This window comes from Rhinolophus ferrumequinum, chromosome 9 (genome assembly GCF_004115265.2).
Source record: "Rhinolophus ferrumequinum isolate MPI-CBG mRhiFer1 chromosome 9, mRhiFer1_v1.p, whole genome shotgun sequence".
Lineage (NCBI taxonomy): Eukaryota > Metazoa > Chordata > Mammalia > Chiroptera > Rhinolophidae > Rhinolophus > Rhinolophus ferrumequinum.
Genome location: NC_046292.1, coordinates 81,086,233 through 81,108,195, shown reverse-complemented (window position 1 = coordinate 81,108,195; position 21,963 = coordinate 81,086,233). Strand labels below are relative to the sequence as shown.

General features: G+C 42.6%; 1 protein-coding gene across 7 annotated transcripts in view; it reads left to right on the top strand.

Annotated features, from left to right (window-relative positions):
* Window positions 1-21,963, top strand: part of PHACTR1 (phosphatase and actin regulator 1) — a 502,857-nt gene that overhangs the window by 407,250 nt on the left and 73,644 nt on the right. For 5 of the 7 annotated variants that reach the window (XM_033114676.1, XM_033114674.1, XM_033114678.1 and 2 more), the window contains 2 exons: window positions 16,659-16,826; window positions 19,109-19,315. In XM_033114676.1, the coding sequence (XP_032970567.1) occupies window positions 16,659-16,826; window positions 19,109-19,315 (375 nt within the window). The remainder of the gene's footprint in view (window positions 1-16,658; window positions 16,827-19,108; window positions 19,316-21,963) is intronic. The other 2 variants (XM_033114677.1, XM_033114680.1) reach the window with 1 other exon arrangement.

Here is a 21,963-nt window from a genome sequence, read left to right as displayed (position 1 = left end):
TGCTCAGGGTTCGGCTTGGGTGACTGGATGGACAGATACAGGGGACATTCACTGCTTGAGCGGGGAACCCAAGAGAAGTGAGCTTAGGGCACCAACCAGAGCCGTGCTTCGGCCACATTGAATCAGATATCCAGACGTCTAAGCAGGCTACTAAACGTACAGATTGGAAGCTCAAGAGGGAGGTACAGGTTTGGAATTGTTAGCATATAAATGGTCATGAACTCATAAATTAGGGACGTTTCTCGGAGATGTAGAATGAGGAAACAAGAGACAGAAACCCCCATGGAACCCCAGCACTGAATGACCTAGGAATAAAAAATAAAATAAAAAAATGGTGTGGGAGTAAAAAGAACCCTCAAAGACTGAAAAGTAGCCCCCCAAAAATAGGAAATAAACCAAAAGGTGTAGCACTGTGGATGCCAGGACAAGAGGCTGTGGTTCACGGGGGCGGGGGCAATGCAGGTATCACAGGTGAGATAAGGACTAAGAAGTATTCTATTGATTATTTTTGTGCTGTTTAACTGTAGCCTCTTTAGTGACCTGTGAAGCCCGTATGCAGTCAGCAGCATGTAAGTTAAGATGCTTCTGCTTTCAGGTAACAAAAAAAACCTAATTCAAGGAGGCGGAAGCAGTAAGTCAGTTTAGACCAATGGTCTTTGTGTATTTTATCCTCTAAAGTATTCCACAGGTTTTGAGCAATGCTTGGCATTTGTCAGTGTTCATGTGCTATTTATTGCATGAATGCGTGAGTGAATGAACGAATGAACCTCACATAATAAAGTTCAGCTCCAGGGTTAGTTAACTCATAAGCATGGGTAAGAAATGCAGCCCTCGGGCTGCAACCCCTCATAGGAACAGGGTGGCCACCATAATTCCAGCATTACATACAGACACAACATCCAGAGGAACAAGACAGGGCTATCACTTCTTGGCATCACTTTCTAAGAGCAAAAAAAGCTTGCCCGAAAGCCTCTCCAGAATTACTCTCATTTCTCATTGACTAGAATTTTTGGAGATAACCACCAGAGATTTTTATGCCCTATTTTGACAGTTGTTTCCATAAAACTAAGTGTTGCAGAGACAGTCAACTCTGGAGAGCTGCTGACTACTACGACGTATCCTTGGAAGACCCACCCCAGTACCACCCTTTCTAACTGCCTATCCTGGACCCCACCTGTGATACCAAGGCAGGGCAGGGCACCCTGGGCCTGGGGGCGTCACCGCCCTGCCCACATGCCCCCAGCCTTCTGACACTTGATCACTCCACAGCCACTGACCCGCACTGACGTGTGTGATAAGGAAACAAGCCAAACTTCAGCAGGCTAGTAGCTAATAGAAGGAAAGCTGGTCAGACTTAGAAAAACTTTCCTGACTTCATACTTTCGCCTAGGATTTGTGTAGAGTCAAACAAGTCATAGGGGCCTTAACCCCTGTATAAATATCTATAAGATGAAAGCACTCTCCTAGAAGCCCCAATCCCAGGATTCTGGTCCCAGCTTTCTCATTATCTGTCTGTACAAGGTACAGCTCAGCTTTCCATCTCTCTGGACCTGCTTTCATATTGAATGTATCTCCCGGACCCTAGACTACTTCCTCCAGCAAGGCTGTGCTTTTCTCTAATCCTCTTGCTACTCCCAGCCCCCTGCTCGATTGAAGGCATCTAGAACCAACCAGGTGGTCCACCTGGTATCCGTGGGAAGACTCATGGAATGGCAGACCCTTCAACTCCATTCTGCCTTTGCGTGTCCTCTCATAGGGTTGTTGGAGACCAAAGGACATAATCCAGTTTGGGCTTTTAGGCCGTTGCTCAGAATAAATGCTCGTTCAATGTTAGCCATGGTCTCCACCAGACATCTGGTCTGTACTGCTTTTCTGTTCTTCTTTCCTCAGCCTGCCTTTCCTCAGCCTGCCTTCCCTTCCTGGTTCCCCTTCACCTGAGCCTAGACTCTCCCTGATTCCGTCCAGGAGAGCTGAGACCCAATTATGAGGCTACGGGACTTCTCCAAAGGCCCTGTCTGCCTGCGTAGTTCTGTCTTGCTGCTCCCGGGTGGGGCACGTCACCTCTCCCCAAGCTCCAGGCTTCCCACCACTGCAGTTTCTCTAAAGGGATTATCATCCACTACACGGACCACTAGTTAAGATGTAGACAAGTTTAACAAAACATTTTAACCACTCAATTCCAGAAATGCATTCACGTTTGCATATACATGAGTCCCATCATTGTGATTTCCAAGTCCACTCTCAGCGGTGCTATCCAGTGGAACTTGCAGCGGTGCTGGCCCGGGCAGCAGCCACCAGCCGCAAACAGTTGTTGAGCACTTCAAATGTGGCTAGCCTTACTGAGGGGCTGCATTTTAAAGTTTATTTAATTTTACTAACTTAAATAACAGCCACATGTGGCTAGTGGGTCCCTTCCTACAGAGCTCAGCTAGAGAAACAGAGCTGTTTAAATTTTGAAATAACACTTTCCTGCCCCAACTCTAGCCATTAAGAATTTGTTTAAATCTCGGATTCCCATCTTGGCTGGGCTTCCCTATTAACTACGGAAGGCCCCCTGCACAGCGATGGATAATTCTGTGAGATTCACACTCTCATATGATAGCATGGGAGAGAAACTGTGACATTCTATTCATTTTGTATTCACTCCCTGTCCCAATTGCATTTTTGACATCCAAATGCCCAGGAATAGAAAGATGGTAAATCCCCTTTCAGCTGCAAACCTTGCGGCCAGAGTCATTATTTGGAAATCGTGGTCAGAGACATCAAATTTACATCATAGATAATGGAAGAACTGATGGGGTTGATATGAATTTGGTGAGGCTTACCTGTACCCCCAGAGCAGATGAAAGAAACCACTCTAGGAAACACACACCACAATTTGAAACAATGAGTTGTTTGCAACTGGGGACGCACTAAGAATTAACCTGAGCAGTGGTTTGTTGACCATGAGGTCCAGGAAAAGGCAGCAAATGCTGACAAGTCTGGCAGGAAACTGTTACAGGGAAACACAACTGAAACAACCTATGCAAGGTTTTGCCACTTTAGTGATAGGAAGTCATTGCAATCTGCCTATTTAATGTTTTAGGCAAAAGTCTCCAAACCAGAGGGAAAAGACTATTAACATCCAAATAGGATATTAAATCCAGAACAATAGCAATAAAATTTTAAAAAGCAAAGTGAAAGCACAAAAACATGTACCATTCCATTGCATGTATGAAATCATCCAGAGTATCACAGAATCAATTAAGTTTTGAGATTAAATAGTTTACACAGATTTTCAAGGTAGGTTCAAAAGGGTTCTGTGAGTCACAAAGAAGCCTGTATCAGACAGTAAGCAACCTCATGGCTCCTGCAAAATTGCTCCTGCATCTAAGCTGGTCAGGATAATCCAAAGACTTCTGGCTGGAAATAAAGATGAAAGATAAACCCTAAGGTTCTCTGACATGGATTCTGAAAATATAGGTTCCCTGATCCTACAGAATCCTGCAGTGTCTGCCTTAAATCTTGGTGGTGCAGATACTTTTAAACACACACACATTCTCTCTTTGTTTCCCCCTTTTCTACTCCCCCCCCCCCCCCCCCCCCCCCCCCCCACACACACACACGATGACTTTTCCTCACTGGGAAAGAAAAATGCACCAGAAGAGTCAGAGAAAGAGACTGTAGGGTTTTTTGTTTTTTTTTAGAGGGGGTGAGGGATTTGTTTTATAAATAAGACTTTTTCAATTCAAGTCTTTTTAAATGCTTGGAAGTCAAATACATTCTCAGTAAATAGGCAGTATTTAATAGGCACATATTGCTTTATATGTATGTTTAAAATTCTACAGAATAATATCTAGCACCATTTTGTTTAATCAAATCAACTCCCTGAACTCAGGCAAATTGAAGAAAATATCTCCAATGAAAGTCAACAAATTCCAGGGAGTCATTTCCAACTTCTTAGGTTTAAAGCTCTTTAATCTTTAATAAACTCCTTAGATAAATTATTTCTTAGGTAACTATTGCTTGGCATATCATTTTACTGACTGTGAAAACTGCTAGTGGCTTTAATTGCAGTGATTTAAAGAGCTACTGGGATTAGCAGAAGCTTTTTCAAAGCTCTGTACAGCCATATGCTGCGTAACGACATTTTGATCAACAGTGGACCACAGACACTTTTCTCTGGGCACAGCCTCCCATGCTGCCTTCCCGTCCGCTGTAAAGCAGGCACGATATTCTGTGTCCGTCTTACACTTTCTCCAGAGCAGTGAAAAATCAATTCAGTGACCTCTGCAGGTTATCTGGAGCCCTGGCGAAAGGTGTTGGGGAAGCAGCACTCTCAGCCTGCCCAGTGGATACGGAGCACTCCGTGCGACACACTTACTGAGACCATGAACACACTTTCTATTGTTCTCAGTACTGTGATGTGTTGTATAAGTGACATTTTGGTCAACAAGGAACCACGCATACAACAGTGGTTTCATAAGATTGTAATGTAGCTGAAAAATTCCTATTGCTTAGTGGCATCGTAGCTCCCGTGTTTGTGGTGATGCCGGTGTGAACAAACCTGCTGCCAGTTGTGTAAAAGTATAGCACATACAATTTGGACAGTACATAGTACTTGATAATGATAATAAATTACGTGTATTGGTTTATGCATTTTCTATACTTCTTGTCATGATTGTAGAGTGTATTCTTTCTCCTCATAAAAAACTTTTTTCTGTAAAACAGTAGCCGTGCTAATGTCAGCAGCGGCCTCATAGATGCCCTGTTTACTACATCCCTTGATTGCCTCATTTTCACTTGTGCTTGATTTAATCTCATGTTGTTTTATAAATTAGTGTAGCCTAAGTGTACAGTGTTTATGAAGTCTACAGCAGTGTGCAGTCATGTTCTTCACACTCACTCACTCACTCACCCAGAGCAACTTCCGGTCCTGCAGGCGCCATTCATGGTAAATAATCCGGTACAGATGTACCATTTTTTATCTTTTTTTAATCAATGTTCCTTTTTTTTTAGGTGTACAAAGCAATGTAATAGTTAGACATTTACACCCCTCATAAAGTGATAACCTCCCCCAATCTGACATCATATATAGCTATTACAATACTATTGACTATCTTCCCTATGCTGTACTCCACATCCTGTGGCTATATATATATACATATACATACATATATATATATATATATATAATTATAGTTGACATTCAATATTATTCTACTTCAGCTTCAGGTGTACTTATGCCCCTGATGAGTCCAGTGCCCATCTGGCACCCTACGTAATCTTTACTACATTATTGACTATATTCCCCATGCTGTATTTCATATGACCATGACTATATTATGACTACTAATTTGTACTTTCTAATCCCTTCACCTTCTCCCCCATCCCCAACCCCTTCCATCTAGCAACTATCAGTTTTTTCTTTGTATCTCTGCCCTTTCTTTATCTTCTACCATATTTTTACTATACCTTTTTATGTTTGGATATGTTTAAATACACAGATATTAATTACCATTGTGTTACAATCGCCTCCAATATTCAGTACGGTAACATGTGTACAGCTGTAGCCTAGGAGCAACAGGCTATGCTTACAGCCTCGGTGTGTAGTGGGCTGTAGCATCTGGGATTGTGGAAGTGCACTCCATGATGTTTATGTAACGACGAAATCCCCCAAGAACACATTTCTTAGAACATATCGCCATGTTAAGTGGCCCATGACAGTATATTGTTGCTAAAATGGCACAATTTGTGGGTCGATGTCAGAAAAACATTGGATGACGTCTCTGTGTCATGGCTCACAAAAATTCGGGATCACTACCACCAGAGTGAACGTTTTCAGAAAGCACCCTCCGCTCCATGGGTTACTTGTGAATATGTGCTTTTTTGGTTAAAGGGCATGTCTGAGAAACTAAATAAGAACATGGAATAGTCTGAACACTCTTGTCTCAAAGGGAAAAACCAATTAGCAAACGCTTGCATGAGCTCTTCATACCTGTCTTCAGGAAGGTAGTTATTTGCGTAGCGTATGACTTCATTTTTCTATTTTTCTTTAATTACAGTTCACCCTTGAACAGCATGGGTTTGAACTGTGCGGATTCACTTATACATGAATTATTTTCCAATACATACTGTAAATGTATTTCCTCTTATAATTTGCTTAACATTTTCTTTGCTCTAGCTTACTTTTGTAAGAATACAGTTTATAATACATATACCATACAAAATATATGTGCTTATGTTTTCAATAAGGCTGAAACAGTAGGTTATCTGTTCAACAGTAGGTTATGAGTAGCTAAGTTTTGAGGGAGTCAAAAGGTACATGTGGATTTTCAGCTGCACGAGGGTCGATGCCCCAGCCCCCACATTGTTCAGGGTCAACTGTATAGCCATTGATGATCATCAGGAAATTAAAATGTGTTTGAATTTTCACAAGCGTGCATGTGTAAATTCTACTCATTCGTATGACAAAGATGCAGTTTAGCTAACACTTCGTAATGTTTTCAGCTTCAAATTGTCACATGACACTTGAGTTACATAGTGATTTTTCTTTACAATGGAAGCATAAACGTAGCCATAATGCCCTTTATTATGCTTCTCTACAAGTACTACAGTCACAGAATTTGACTTTTAACTGACAACTAAGTCTTGTTTATAAAGGATTGCCATATTGTTCTTTTGCTATCCTTAAGGAATTAAAATTTCAAAATAAGTCATTTTCAATGAGCTCGCACATACCCTGTTTCCCCAAAAACAAGCCCTAGCGGGACAATCAGCTCTAATGCATCTTTTGGAGCAAAAATTAATATAAGATCCGGTATTATATTATATTATATTATATTATATTGCATTATGTTATGTTATATTATATTATATTAAAGACCGGGTCTTATATTATAGTAAAATAAGACCGGGTCTTATATTAATTTTTGCTCCAAAAAACTCATTAGAGCTGATTGTCGGCTAGGTCTTATTTTCGGGGAAACACGGTACATGATAAATTCCTAAAATATCATTTCAGGTGTTGTTATAATTACTATTATACATAAAATGTCCAGCGTAGTTCTTGATACTGAAGATGCTCCAAATGCTTCAAAACACTCCAGAAATGTTTTTTCACCATCTCTTTCACCTTTCCTTTCTTCTTCCTTGTCTTTCTACTATGTAGAAGCTTTTTATGTAGAGCACAAACCTCTAGCTCTATACTAAAACTTTACGTACCAGTTTTTTAAAATAAAAACAAAAAACTTTATTTAGCTAAAAATAAACCTGAAATCCATCAATGTACTTCCTAGTTCTTGATGTAATATGCCCAAATAGAATAAGTCATACAAGAAAAAGAAAATCTAAATGAAAAAATGATTTGCTATTTTAGCTTATCTGTTATTTCAGGCTTATTTGCAAGTTTTTTTATTTTGTTTTGTTTTGTTTGGCACGTGGAGACTTCTTATTTCTTCCAACTGTCATACAGATAATAGTTTGATCTGGAAGGAAATTGGGTCTCATCTAAGAGTCCTTTTGTTTTCAAGGGACAGAAACTGAGGTCCCAGAACTTAAGTGACTTATTGAAAGCTAGTGATGGCAAAAACAAGAATACAGCTCTTCCTGTGTTCAGAATCTGCCCTTGTCCAGTGTACCTGCTGCTTCTCTCTCCCCCCGCCCCCAGCTCTCCTGAGAATGACTCAGGGGTGCTTACCAGCACAGCTGTTGACTGAGAAGCAGGCCTCCCAGGAGAGCATGGGTTCTTTCATAACAGCATCCCTTTCTATCGCCTGTCAGTGGCTCCTTCAATTTCTTTTTACCTGAGATGGAGAAGCATCCTCTTCCCTTGAGGCCACAGACTGTAAAGGATTTGAGTGGCCCAATATTAGCACTCTTCTTCCCTGAGTTTCTGAACCATTTTAGGGATAAGACAAGTGAGAGATTAAAGTGCAGGCTATCACCTTTATTACTGATAAAGGCTAGTTTGAAAGAAGTCATTGATGTGCCTGCTAACTCTCTGCTCGTGCCATCCCCACAAGCCTAGATCTCAAAATCAGCCTCCCAAAACAGAAAGTCTGAGTCCTGAATCAACACTAGTCCAAGGTGGAAAGGGAAGAACTTACGCTGCAGCCCCTATGCTTACCATTTGGGTAGATTCGCTCCACCTGGTGGAGAAACAGGGCCCAGTGGTTGCACCCTCGCAGTGAGGTAACTGGAGAGAGGTAAGGAGATGGGCAGAAATGAGGGCTTAGAAAATGCCTCAAGAAATCAGGATGAGGGATGAGGAAGAGGTTTTCCCCTAACAAACACTATTATTTTTTAATTTAACAAAGTGGCCTGCAGATTTTGTTTTTTTAGAAACGTAAGTATTTTTACAGAAAAACAGTTAATCATTAAACCCTACTTATATCTTGCCAAATACAGTTCAGAACTTTGCCAACCTGTATCCATTCTTCATTTTGATGTTTTTATAATCAACATGTACATGTTGTTTTCCGTTTCGGTTTTTGTGCTTGACATTGTTTCAAACACATTTTTTTGTATCTGCGGCAGCCACATGGTCATTTCATTTACATTTCTCTCCTTCTTAGCAAGGCTGTGCATTTGACAAGTGGCACCTGGGACTTGATTTTTACTTCTTTGTACAAATACTCTTCAAACTTGAAATAGTTATTTTTTTATTAGCTATGGTTAGCCCAGATATCCCCATTTTGCTGGGTTCGTTTTATATTTGGTGAATAGCATTTTATTTTGCAAATGAAAGTAAAGCTTTATGAGTAAGTCAAAACTCTCCATCTTGCTTCCCTCTTGCACAGCCTGAATAAATATGTATGTGCTCACATGTGAGTGCTACACACACACCTTTACACTATTTAGGCTAGTGTTGAAGTTTTATTTTTAGTTTTTTAATCTGTGTGAAATTTATTGTTGTAATGATTCTATATATAGATATTGAACAATTCTTTTGAGCAATTCTTTATACTCATATTCAACTATTATTTATTAAAGAAAGACTAGAAACATACTTTTAAACATAGGTTTCTATATAAACCATGATGCATATCCTAGACAATAAGATTCAGTGCTGAGCTTAAGTTTACATTATAGAACTTTTTGGTTTTCAGAATTAATATTAATATGTTTTTATCTTAACCTTTAAAGAATCATGAACCCTGAGCCTACTCACCACAAAATGTCTGTCTTTCATACAACTTTTTAAGAAACTATTATTACGTAGGTATCCATTGAGAACCTGAAAGAATTCTAGTTGCCCATTTTCCATGGTGACGTCCATCTATATAAAAAACTTAGGCTAACCTTAAGTTTTGAGAAAATTTAATTGGTCAGAAACTGATGTCAGTCACCCTAAAACTAGAGTATGTCTAAAGCAAAATAAACAATAACAAAACAATAATTCAAAAAATCACTTTGAATGTAGTCACAAAGGTGACATCCAGTTATAAGTGGACACAATTCCTAAACAAACTAAAACAAAACAAAGACATTTTTAATGTATGTTTTAGGCCAATCCTCTGGATCACAAATTTTATATAAATCATACTTTTAGAATATTTAAAAAATTCTGTGCAAGACAAGATCCTCCTCTAATATGTGGTCTCCGTCTACTCTGAGCACAAGCCTGCTATCTTCCTTCACCTCTTATTTTTCGTCATCCACTTCTCAGGGTTTAACTTAACTCCTCTGGCTTCTTTCCCCAACTCTCACAACCAGCTAGCTCACACTAATTACTCTGTGTGTCTGCTTTTCTGCATTTCTTCATCGCATCTTGCCAGTCCACTCTGTTCCCCAGGACACATCTGTTTCCTCCTTGGCATTTGGCCCGATGCCTGCCTGGCTTACGGAAGGAGACACAGACAGGGTGTGGTGAAGCTCCAGGGACGAGGCAGCAGACTGGGCAGTAGTCGCTCCCTGTATCCTAGGAGCTAATAGAAAACATCTGCCTTCCTCACAAGGTCATTGAGAGGGTCGGCAGTTGCTGGTATGTGATGCATTGATTATAGACTCTCAACAGGTGTTTATGAATTGAGTGATTTAATTCAGTCTCACCTTTCCCTTCATTCTCCTTGTTGTGGTGTTAACTTGACTCTACCCACGTCTCCATTTCTTATGCCTCATGAGAAGAGGAGAATAAGGCTGGCGCAATGTCCGTGGCTGGTTCTGTACCTTAGATCCACTGCTGTCTGCATTTACCCATTTGATATTCATGACACTGACGTGCATTCACTTCTGCATTCTATTCTCTCCAACTTCTGTGATCTGATTCTACCTTGTTCTACATGTCTGCATCTGACTCAGGTTTTATTTCTCCACTCGACCCTGCTGCTCTCTCCAGTCCCATTGTCCTTTGTGATAAGTTCATCTTCATGATCTATGGTTAAACAATGCAACCTCCTGGTTTCTTGTCCTCTCTGAGGTTTAAATCAGCCATCTTGTTTCATGTAGCCAGAGAAACAGCATTTCCTGCCCCAAACCTCATCATGAGAAGGCACTGTTGCCATGCCAGGTTCTCTTGCCTCACCAATCAGTGGTTCTCAAAGTGTGGAACCCTAACCAGCAAAAGTAGTGTTAGCTACAGCCAAGCACTTGTTAGATATGTGCACTCTTGGTGTCACCTCAGACCTACTGGATTGGAAACTCTGAGGGTGGGGCCCAGAAGAGTTTGTTTGCCCCTCACGGAATTGAGGGGGCCCCCTCACAGAATTGTGATGCCCACTGAAGTTTGAGAACCACTGCGTCAACCCATCTGTTGTCTTCTCCTGCCTAATCCCTTCCTCCTGTTCACACTTTACTAATGCCGGTAGGGCACATCTTATGGTTGGACATCATTGTATGCCATTTTGAAAACCATTATTATTATTATTACAGATCATTTTGGAAGATCACCTAAAACATCAAAATAATTTACCATACTCAGGGAACTCTTTCTCAGCCATGATAACAAGAGAAGGCGATGATCTAGAGGAAGGTACAAATACTCCAGAAGACGTATCTTGATCAGGGAGGTTAAATTCTTCCTGGAAAAATATGTTTTTCTAATGCTACTAAAATTATGCTGGTAAAGGTGTTGATACACTGTTCTAGGTTGGTGCAAAAGTAATTGCGGTTTTAAAGGTTAAAAACAATTGCAAAAACCACAATTACCAATCTAATAGTAAATAGTAAAAGGCATGAAGACCCTCAGTAGTCTTCTAGTTAATCAAACTTAAAATTACCAAGCATTAGGAGTTCCCAGCAAGTTCCTTCGCTTGATGATGAGTACGTGGAGTCCATTACATTAGTGTTTCATCTTTTGTGTATGTTTTGTTGTGCGGGGCGCCCGGCGGGGTCTCTGGTCCCGCTCCCCACATAAGAACGCAGGACATGGTGAGGCCAAAAAGCAACACCCACGGAGCCACAAGTAGGGGAGTCATACCACTATATTCTCGCTGGCAGCTGGGTTGGAGACACAGGAACCAGGAGCCACACAATTCTCAACCCTCACTGCGCCGCTTGAAGGCTCAGCCACCATCTTCTTTTTTTTTTTTTTTTTTTTTTTTTAGCCATCATCTTCTTGCTAGCTCCCCCTTTTTCTGCTAGCCTAGCCACGGCAGTTATATTCATGGCTAATGGCTCACTGGTTACAGCTGACGGCCAACAAGCCACAGCTGATGGCCATTTGATCACAGTCGATGGCCATTTACTACCTGAGCCAGCACCTTTCTATGTGAGGCCGAGAGCCTGGAAACTGCTTTTTGGGGCTCTGTCCCCACACTCCACCCCTACAGGGTCTCGCCTCACAATCTACGCGACAAGTGTCTTCCGCGCGAGGGGCCCTGTGCGAGGAGCCTGGAGGTGAATGCTATTTCCTGGACACAGCCAAGCTCTCTGGTCACAGCCAGGGTTTCTCAGGGCACCACCAGTACTTCTGGGCACAGCCAGACTTCCTGGACTTCTTAGGGTACCACTAGTCTCCCCGGGCACAGCCAGGGTTTCTCAGGGCACCACCAGTACTTCTGGGCACAGCCAGACTTCCTGGACTCAGCCAGGGCTCTCAGGGCGCTGGCACTCTCTCTGGGCCTCTCAGGGTACCGTGCTGGAACAATAGCGACTCACAGTCAAGGTGCTTACATATTCTCAATGGTGGCCAGTCAAGACACAAAAGCAAACATCCGCCAGTTCCACTACATGGTGGTATGTTCCCAAACAAACAGTCAAGTGGTTCATTAAATTAGGGATGGAAGGCAATTCCCCATAGTCCATAGTCATTCACCAGGGCTGTCCTGGGGGTGAGGGATGACCTTGACCTCACCCTCATCACCCACGGAGGACTCAGCAAGTGTTTCCCCCTGGGACTACAAGTCCTGCATACGGGCTGCCTCAGCAAGCACTTTCCAGCCCACAGGGCCGCAAGGACCTTCGCTTTCTCCGGCCTCTGCTGGTTGGGGAACCGTCCACGTCTTCCCACCCCTCCACGGGGTTCCAGCTCTCAGGCAGCTGCTCCTCCTGGTCTTCCTGCAACTGAGTGTTCATATGCACAAACTGCTCCACTGCCCTTCGGGGAGCTTTGGCCGACACCGTACCCTGCTCGCTGCGCCATGTGTCGTGCAGGGGATCCTGCCGACTTCGCCATGTGTCATGCAGGGTGTCATGTGGGGGACCCTGCCGACTATGCCAAGTGTCGTGTGGGGCGCCCGGCGGGGTCTCTGGTCCCGCTCCCCACATAAGAACGCAGGACATGGTGAGGCCAAAAAGGAACACCCACGGAGCCATAGGTAGGGGAGTCACACCACTATATTCTCGCTGGCGGCTGGGCTGGAGACACAGGAACCAGGAGCAACACAATTTTCAACCCTCACTGCGCCGCTTGCAGGCTCAGCCCCCATCTTCTTGCTAGCTCCCCCTTTTTCTGCTAGCATAGCCACGGCAGTTATATTAGTGCCCAATGGCTCACTGGTTACAGCTGACGGCCAACTAGCCACAGCTGATGGCCATTTGATCACAGTCGATGGCCATTTACTACCTGAGCCAGCAACTTTCTATGTGAGGCCGAGAGTCTGGAAACTGCTTTTTGGGGCTCTGTCCCCACAGTTTGAAAATGTCATAATAAAAAATTGTAAATATAATAACAATTACTTAACAATGACAGCATCATTCTATCCCCATGTTATATGAATTCAAATCAAATGGTTTTCACTTTTGTCACTACCAAGCTTGGTCATAAATAATATTGATAATGAATTTGTATCTATTGAATGGTTTTAATTTCTTCCAGATATGTATGTGTGACGTGTGATCAAACAATACAGTGAATGTTTAAATTTTTAAAAAAACTTATTACAGTAAAAGACACACTGCCATTAGTCCCCCTCAGAATACTCCGCCTCACTTCAAACACACTGATCCCACCATTCTTGCCACTTTCTGAAGCAGTTCTAGAAGTCCTCTTTCGTGAGTGTCTTTAGTTGTGCTGTCATGGCTGCCTCGATGTCCTGAATTGAGTCAAAATGTTTACCTTTCATGGTTGTTTTGATTTTGAAGAAGAGCCAGAAGTTGCACGGTACCAAATCCAGTGAATAAGGTGGATGAGGACACACCGTAATGTTTTTATTTGACAGAAATTGCTATACCAGAAGCGATGTGTGACAGCAGAGCCTTTCGTTGTGATCACAAAATACGGTGAATGCTGCTGCCGAGTGCCATCCAACGGAAAGGCAGGGATCTTCAATATGGGAAGTGGTGCATTGAACCTTAGTAACAGTGTGTGACATGGTTCAGCTTGTTCGGTGCAGTCAGTCGGGTGTGAGTTATGGTTGAGAGAAGGTGTGTTTTAAAATGCGCCGTAAATCATCCTCCATCATGACAGCGCTCCATGTCAGACATCACTTCTGATATATGGCTATATGGCAATTTCTGTCAAATAAAAACATTACGGTGTGTCCTCATCCACTGGATCTGGCAATGTGTAACTTCTGGCTCTTCCCCAAAGTCAGAATGATTCAGGACATTGAGGCAGCCATGACCGCGCAACTAAAGACACTCATGAAAGAGGGCTTCCAGAACTGCTTCAGAAAGTGGCAAGAACGATGGGATAAGTGTGTTCGAAGTGGCGGGGGGGGGGGGTTATTTTGAGGGGGATTAATGGCAATGTCTTTCATTGTAATAATTTTTTTTTTATTTAAACATTCACCATATTTGCTCACAACTCATAAATAGATAAAACATGATTATCAATGTTAATGTAGAAATGACCAAAAGCTAAGAAATTTATGTGATCTGTACATTGCTGCTGTATAAATAGAAAAACCCTTTAGAAAAACAATTTCAGTAAGTCCAGGTATGTGTTGCAGGCATTAAATTATTAATACATGTAAATTTCATTCATAGGCATCTCTTCTAAACGGGGAGAAATCTAACTGCAGAAAAGATTTTGTACAAGACGATGGCCAGCAGAACTTTCTTTTTCATAATAGCATAAAACATTTGACATTCCTTTCTGACCAACCACAGGGAGCTAACTAAATAAACATTAGTATATTCATCTAATATAATCAGTAAGATAATAGTTTTGCAAATTATAATGCTATATAATAGTAAAAAAAAAAAAGACACAAACTTTGATACATAGTAAGATCACAACTATGAGAAATATGCACAGAAAAAGAAACTGTATCTGTCAGGGTGGCCGATATGATTAATGTCTTATTCTTTTTTTCTCCTGTTTTTATTTTTTCAGTAGAAATGTAAATTTAGAAATTATGACAGTGGAATTCCCAAGATTATTTTGTCTCCACAGTGGTTTGGGCCTTTGTCACTTAGCAAAGGTACTTTTAATTCATAGGGAGTTACATTTTTTGACAGTTAACAGTCCCAAGAAAAGAGATTAATGTTGCTTCTCTATTACTAACAGAGCCTCTGGCACTAAGCCAGCTGCCTGGGTGAAACCAAGGTTCACAGAGAGAGTCTAAAGTAATCAGACTGCAGTTGTATCTTTATTCCCAATGTTGCGTCTGGGGTACTTCTAACTGTTACAATGTATAGCAATCATTCCATTGCAGGTTTGCCCCAAAGAAGCAGAACTGGAGCAATAGTGCTGAAACACTTCCTCCTCTGGGTCTTTCACCCAAGACTTTTATTACACTTGGAACATCCAAAATCAAAGTGGTTTCCTAAAGATGTACTAAACCGAATGGCAGCTGTGTCGTTATTCCACCAACTGGGAACTTGAAGCAGAGCTACTTCCCACTTCCAGCTTCAGTTTGAACACGCTAAATTAAAGCACCTTAAGAGGAATCGGGCCCATACCTTAGGGGGTGGTGATGCAGTAACACACACCCGCAGCCTTTCACATCCTGAAGACTCTGGGTTCAGCTGTGTACTCTCCTTGGCGTTGGCCTGAGAGTCTGCTCTTCTCTTATTAATGAGGAGTAGTCATCATATTGCTAATCGCAATGATAAGAACTACCGCTACCATTCGGGGCTTACAAGCAGGCCGAATGAAAATCTTCAGATGTCTGTGATGTACATTCTCTGCTTCATATGGTTTTTTGGTATTCATTATACTTTTCTCTATGTTTCTAGAAGGTTCAGGTCAAATATCATATGTCCTTGAACCATATGTTATCTAAAGCCTGTTTATAGGTTACTCTGTTGAATATACATTTCATCGGGCCAATTCCAACTGGGGAGGGGGAAGGGTGGCTGGCAGAGGCTCCTTTGCCACCAGATATCATGAAGTATAGTATTAAAGCCTTGGGAGGAGCATAGCAAAAGAAAGGATTATATATCCAAAATTAACCTTGGAGTCATTTCTACAAGCAAATCATCTTTCTTCCAGTGTTAAGGCAGGAATTTGCTTTGCGGGTTTCTGTGTTTCTGACTAAGCGTTACTTAGTCTTTCATCCAGATATTTACTCATCTTCCTGAAACAGCTTTCAGTCCTCTTTAAAAATTAATTTGACTTTAACATATAGTTATCCAGGACTCCCCTAGGCTAAGATGAAATCACACTGGGGGATTTTGATCCAACAAATGGCCGTTGAGCAGGAGTCTTTGAGCCTCCACCATGGTGTTAACTAGCTGCCCCTTGTTTTGTGGAGACTTAAGCTTGAGCAGAGCCTGCTGCCCACGTGGTGGAGTGACCCCTGGTGGGCACTGGGAGATTTCACACACTTCCTGGCATCCTTGGGGCCCTGCAGCCCTTCAGCTGGGATTTGGGCAGAGGTAAAGAGAAGACAGGATGAGTTTTTGCCTATGGCCTTGAACCACCATGCTTTGGGCGCTTGTTCAGTGATATGGCACTCTTTACTTGTAGGAATTCCTAATCCTGGTTTTCTAATCTTTGAGGCCTTCTCAGTTTTCCCAAGTTTTCAAAAATTCTGAAACAAAATTCATTTTAATTCACTTTCATTAAAAAAGAAAAACAGACAAAATTTGATAGATCACAGTGAGAGAGATGGAGAGGAAACAGGCAATTGGCTAAAGATCATAGGAAATTGTTGTCCTGGTGGTTAGACGTTATACCTCTAACAATAAAATAAATGTCTTAAAAGCAAATGGACAAGTATAGACTTTACATACTGACCTTGATAAAGATTGTTCAAAAGCGTCTTAACTCAGTGAGCAGGCTACAAATGTCACCCTTCCCTGGGAAGCAGGCGTTGTCTAACTCTGCACTCTCCTTCTCCCTCTGACAGACGGGGAGCTCTCCATATCAAATGAGGACGACTCCCTGGAAAACGGACAGTCCCTGAGTGCCAGCCAGCTGTCTTTGCCTGCCCTGTCCGAAATGGAGCCGGTCCCAATGCCGAGGGATCCCTGCTCATACGAGGTGCTCCAACCATCTGACATCATGGATGGGACAGGTAATGCCCCTGGCAGAGTTGTCACATAGGTCCCCAGCATGTGGTGTTAGTGAGCTTTGGCCTGACTGGACTTCGGGTCCTATTGTGAACCATCTGAACCCAAGAATCTCCTGGAAATGGGGACAAAACTGACCAACTAGTACATACTGAGTCTTAAAATATGGAGGATATTTGCAGTTCTTGTCCTATAGCTTTTAAAGATATTTTTATGACCTTACTCTCTTTAAAGAAGATATGAAGGTAAGGCGGGGGGGGAGGTGGTAGAAGAAGGAAAAGGGGTTCAAATATATGGTGATTGAAGGAGATTTGACTTTGGGTGGTGAACACACAATACAATATATAGATGATGTATTATAAAAATGTACACTTGAAACCTATACAATTTTACTTACCACTGTCACCCCAATAAGTTGAATAAATAAATAAAATAATCATTAGAAAAGAAGACATGCCCTGTTTTTATCATATTGATGATTTAAACTGTCATTGTATTGTTTTCTAACACTCATTTCTGTTAAGATGAAGCTAACAAATCCTACACTTCTCTATGGTACCTGTCTAATCCCCTGTTCGTAAGGCCCCCACATGCCTTTTAATCCTAGTCCCAGGATACCAATTAATGGTTATATCAATTTAGAAAATTGTATCAGTTTACTGTATCTAATCAATTAATGTGATCATTGGCTATCAAATTGCATACAGTTTACTGGTTAACTTGTATCCCGCCAACAGATGATTTTGATGCCATCTGACTGTCACTCCCTCTTTGGTCCAAAGCCTTCTGAGTGGCCAATACCCATTCCTTCAGGAGGTTTGCAGGATGGTCCTCATTAGCCTGAAGATGGGACCCTCCCGACAAGCAGTAGGACAAGTCCTTGCCGTCTGGAGACAGGCCTGGGGGAAGGGACCTCTTGGAATATCTGGAGTGGGTAGAAAAGCCACATCCTTTCTCCACCTGGTGCGGAGTCTACATCAGCAAAGTTCGGGTGGGGGGATGGGAAAGATGATGTTTCACAGTCACTTCCCAGGCTTCACTTTGGGTCTGGGTGAGTTATTGCTCCATCTGTGTCCAACCCTGATACGAACAGTCCCCTGCGACACAGGGAGAATTTAGCACTCATGAGGATTATTTGCAGGGCTTTGATGCTGCAGGGAACACCCAGATTAGAGAGGAAGAAGAGGGTGGCGAGGAGTCATTTCTAGGCATTCTTATTGTAACTGTGATGGGAGGAAGGAAGACAAGCAACTGAGTTACAGCCCCCCAGCCCCCAAGCTGGGGAGATTTTTGCGGCAAAAGCCATGAACTGTGTTTTTTATCCAACCTTCCTTGTGACATTGAATCAAATGGGTTTGATTGGCATAGTGAGACCTGTCATCCCAGAGAAGTCACAGAGTTTCAGTCGGTCCTGAGCCAGACGGCCACCGTGGTCAGGCCTGTGCCACCAGCCATGACAGCTCATCACTGGAACCAGTTGCGGCTCCCCCCCTACGTGAAAGGAAGAATTAGGGCCAATGCAGAACAAAGAGAAATGGGGCAACTCGAAACAAGATAACCATAAGTCTGGCAAGTGAGAGGAGAGAGGCAGGGGGAAGACAAAAAGGTGTTGAATTGGAGCATCCGTCACCTCACCAAGGTTCGTAAGAGCTACAGGGGCAGGAGGCACCCCTCAAATTGCAGGGTTGCTCCAGAACCTGATGAGCGACCGCCCCAGCAGGGGCATGGCCTACCTGGTGTCAGCTTCCAGGCTGTCTTCAGTACCTGCTGTCCCTAGAAGCAGGGTCACGTGAGACCCGGCAAGCTAAGACAAGAATCCGCTCTCTCTTCCTCCCCAGCAAAAGGGACACAGGCCCTTTGGTACTGATGTTTCGTGCTGGTTTCAGCCAGACGGGGCTCCTTGTCCCTGATCCACTGCACCTGTCGTCTGTTGATTATTTCTGTGGTCCCATGGATCACATTTTAGAGCACCCATAGGACTTACGTTATAAACACTGAGGTTAAAGTGGTCAAGCTTTGGGTAGTTTTGAGAAAATGTCCCCTTCCTTTTTCTCCCTCTTGCTCCTTCCGCCTCTCCCTCTCCTGCCTCTATCCCCACCCCCAAACCCCCTCCCTTCACTGGATTTCTGGTGTCCTCTCTTTAACTCTCTACACACATGTGACAACCTGGAATCACCGGTGCTCTGCTGTGTTGCTAACCTACGTCTCCGTCCTGTGTGCGCCTGTCAGCCCCACCTGCGCTTCATTTGTGTAATGTCTTCTGTGTGTCATGTGGTTGTCCCCTCAGTGTCTGAAGAGAGTCCCTCTGCCAGTGAGTCTGGAGTCCTCCTGTCCCAAGATCCTTCAGCCAAACCAGTCCTGCTACTGCCCCCCAAAAAACCTGCTGCTTTCTCTGGAGACCATGAGGAGACCCCAGTGAAGCAGCTGTCCCTTCTCAAGCAACCCCCTGCCCTGCCTCCCAAACCCACTGCCAGGATTGCCAACCACTTAACAGGTGAGTCAAGAGGTCTCTGGGGGCGTGCCGCCCTCCCTTCCCTTCAAGGGATACTCTCTTCTCTCTTTTTCTTTTGACCTGAAGCCTGATATACTGCTTTGGTTGTTCTGTGGGACATGTGGGTGTTTCCGTGTGTGTCTTGGAACACGCAGTCGTGGCCTGGGTTTGTGTGTTTGTGTCAAGAAGCATTCAATATACACTTACCAGTCATGTGCCAAGAGCCTTCAGTCGCGTGTATCTGTAAATATATACATTGGTATCTATGTGACTAATTCAAGATTATTTGCCCATCTAGGTGAATTAGAGTTGATGTCAGAATCTTTGCAAAGATAAAGAGTAATACCTTATTCCCTTCATAATGAGTTTGTCAAAGCTTTAAAATTTTTGTTTTTAAATTATTGATCTGAAGCCCAGCATATTTCTTCTATTAAAATTCATGTCTGTGCTGTCCTCTTTAAAAAAGAAAAAGCAAAGACAATAATCTGCAAAATATTGTGGGAAATAGGTTTAAAAGAAGAAGAAGCTTGGGCATGGTGTCCTAAAATGGTTTTTATGTTTTCATTTTTAAAATGTTACTTAACAAATGTACCCACAGCTATTAAATTGGGCATCTAGTAAATTGCACTTCCCTGCATATTAGCACATGCATCGGATACCACGTTGTGATTTAAGGTTGTAGCGTGTCAGAGATGAAAGATTTCAGAGGGTCGTTTCTCCAACCTTGATAGCAATCCCATCTGATACTGAGCGACTGCCATTTTGCAATGTCTTTGGTCTTCTTATAGTTTCTATTGATCTCTGCACATATTTTGTAAGATGGAACGGGGATAGAAATTGGGAAGAATATTCACTGATTTTACAGTAGAAAAACTGAGGTTCAAGAAAAATAAGCAACTTTTCCAGGGCCGGCAGGAATTCTGCAGTAGAGCCATGATTAGGCCCCGTGTTTCCCAACTCCTAGTTCCGTGCATGTTGTGCTAGGATAGCAGGATGTCTCTCATGTGATGCTGAGTTTTATTAGAGTCCAACTTAAACATAGGGTTGTGTCAAACCTCTCTATCAATGTGTGCATCCATCCAAGTCAGATATTTGTGGTTCACGAGAGCAAATCTCCATCTAAAGGAAGTGTCCAACACATTAATAACACTTTAGATCAGTGCCCCAAATTTTAAATGCATAGAAAACCACAAAGGAGAAAATGCCCTCATAAGCCTCCCTCTAAGAGCGGCACCACTGTCCATCTACCTAGCTAATAAAAATGAAATACTGCTAAACACCGTCTTTTATCACCTGCTTTGTGCACTCAGTGATACCTTGTGAACTGATTCTCATGTTAGTGAATATTCCAGAGCATGATTTTGTGAGCTGCTTGGTGTAGATCAGGATTTGCTTGACTGACCTCTTAGGGGCTTTTCGTCTTCTCTGTTGTAAAAAAAAATAAAAATAAACAACAGCAAACATCCTCAACAGCATACATTTTATTTTTATAAGCATCTCTGAGTTTTCTCTACTTTGTTTCCAGAATTAGAATTGCGCGTTTATATATACAGTGGACTCTTGCACGACACAGGGGTTAGGGATGCCAAGCCACACCCACACCATTGAAAATCTGCTTTTGACTTCCTAAAAACCCTCTAAAAGCATCTATGGGGTTTGGTCCAGGACTCCCAAGAATACCAAAATCCAAGGATGCTCAAAGCCCTGTGTAACATGGCGTAGAATAATGCATACAGTTGGCCCTTCACAGATCGAAAACAGTACAGGTAGCCACTGAAAAAAATCTGTGTATAAGTGGGCCCACACAGTGCAAACCTGTGTTGTTCAAGGGTCAACTGTATCTGTAAAAAACAGATGACCATCAAGAGTGACACTTGTAGTTCAGTGCAGTCTGATAAAAGGTTATTGGAGACGCTGAAGCTTGAGCTGACCCTTAACGCGTGAAGTGCATGTGTAGAGAAAGAGAGAACATTCCAGAAAAGAAGACCCTGGGCAATATTCGAGTCAGTGACGAGGTGTCTGAGCCACCGTGGAGGGCCCATCTCGGGACGTCATGAGAGAGGTTCCCGGGGAGGCACATAGGGATATAGATTGGATTCCCGTGGAAGTGAAAGTCTTTAGAGGTCTTTGAGCAGGGGAGTGATATAATGAAAACTAGCCTTTAAAAATTTTTCCTGGGTCACTGTGTAGAATGAACAGAAAGAAGAGAAGCCACTGAGGCCAAAATCACTAGTTGAATTAAACTGCACACTTTGCGCCTACTTAAGAGGCTACTCCAGTTGTTGAAATATGAGCTACCAAGCATCTGGCTGTTACCAGTGGGAAGAGAGACAACAGAACAATAGATGACATTTTAAAAGAAGAATGGACAGTGTTTCTTAGCCAGCAACATCCTCTAATTTATCTCGTTACCTAATTCATGAAAGCACCCTCCATTCACTCATAGCTTCCGCTCTGAGCCCTGAACTTGGGTAGGCTGGTATCCGTAGGACTCTTGATCTTTGAGGGACTAAAGATATCTCAGTTAAGCCAAACTCTGGCTTCCCTCGTCCTTTCCCAAGGGGCATGGACTTTATCTATTATCTGTAAACCTCATCTCCACATACCTTGAATCAAATGAATAAAAATACATAAGAGCGATCAATCCTTAC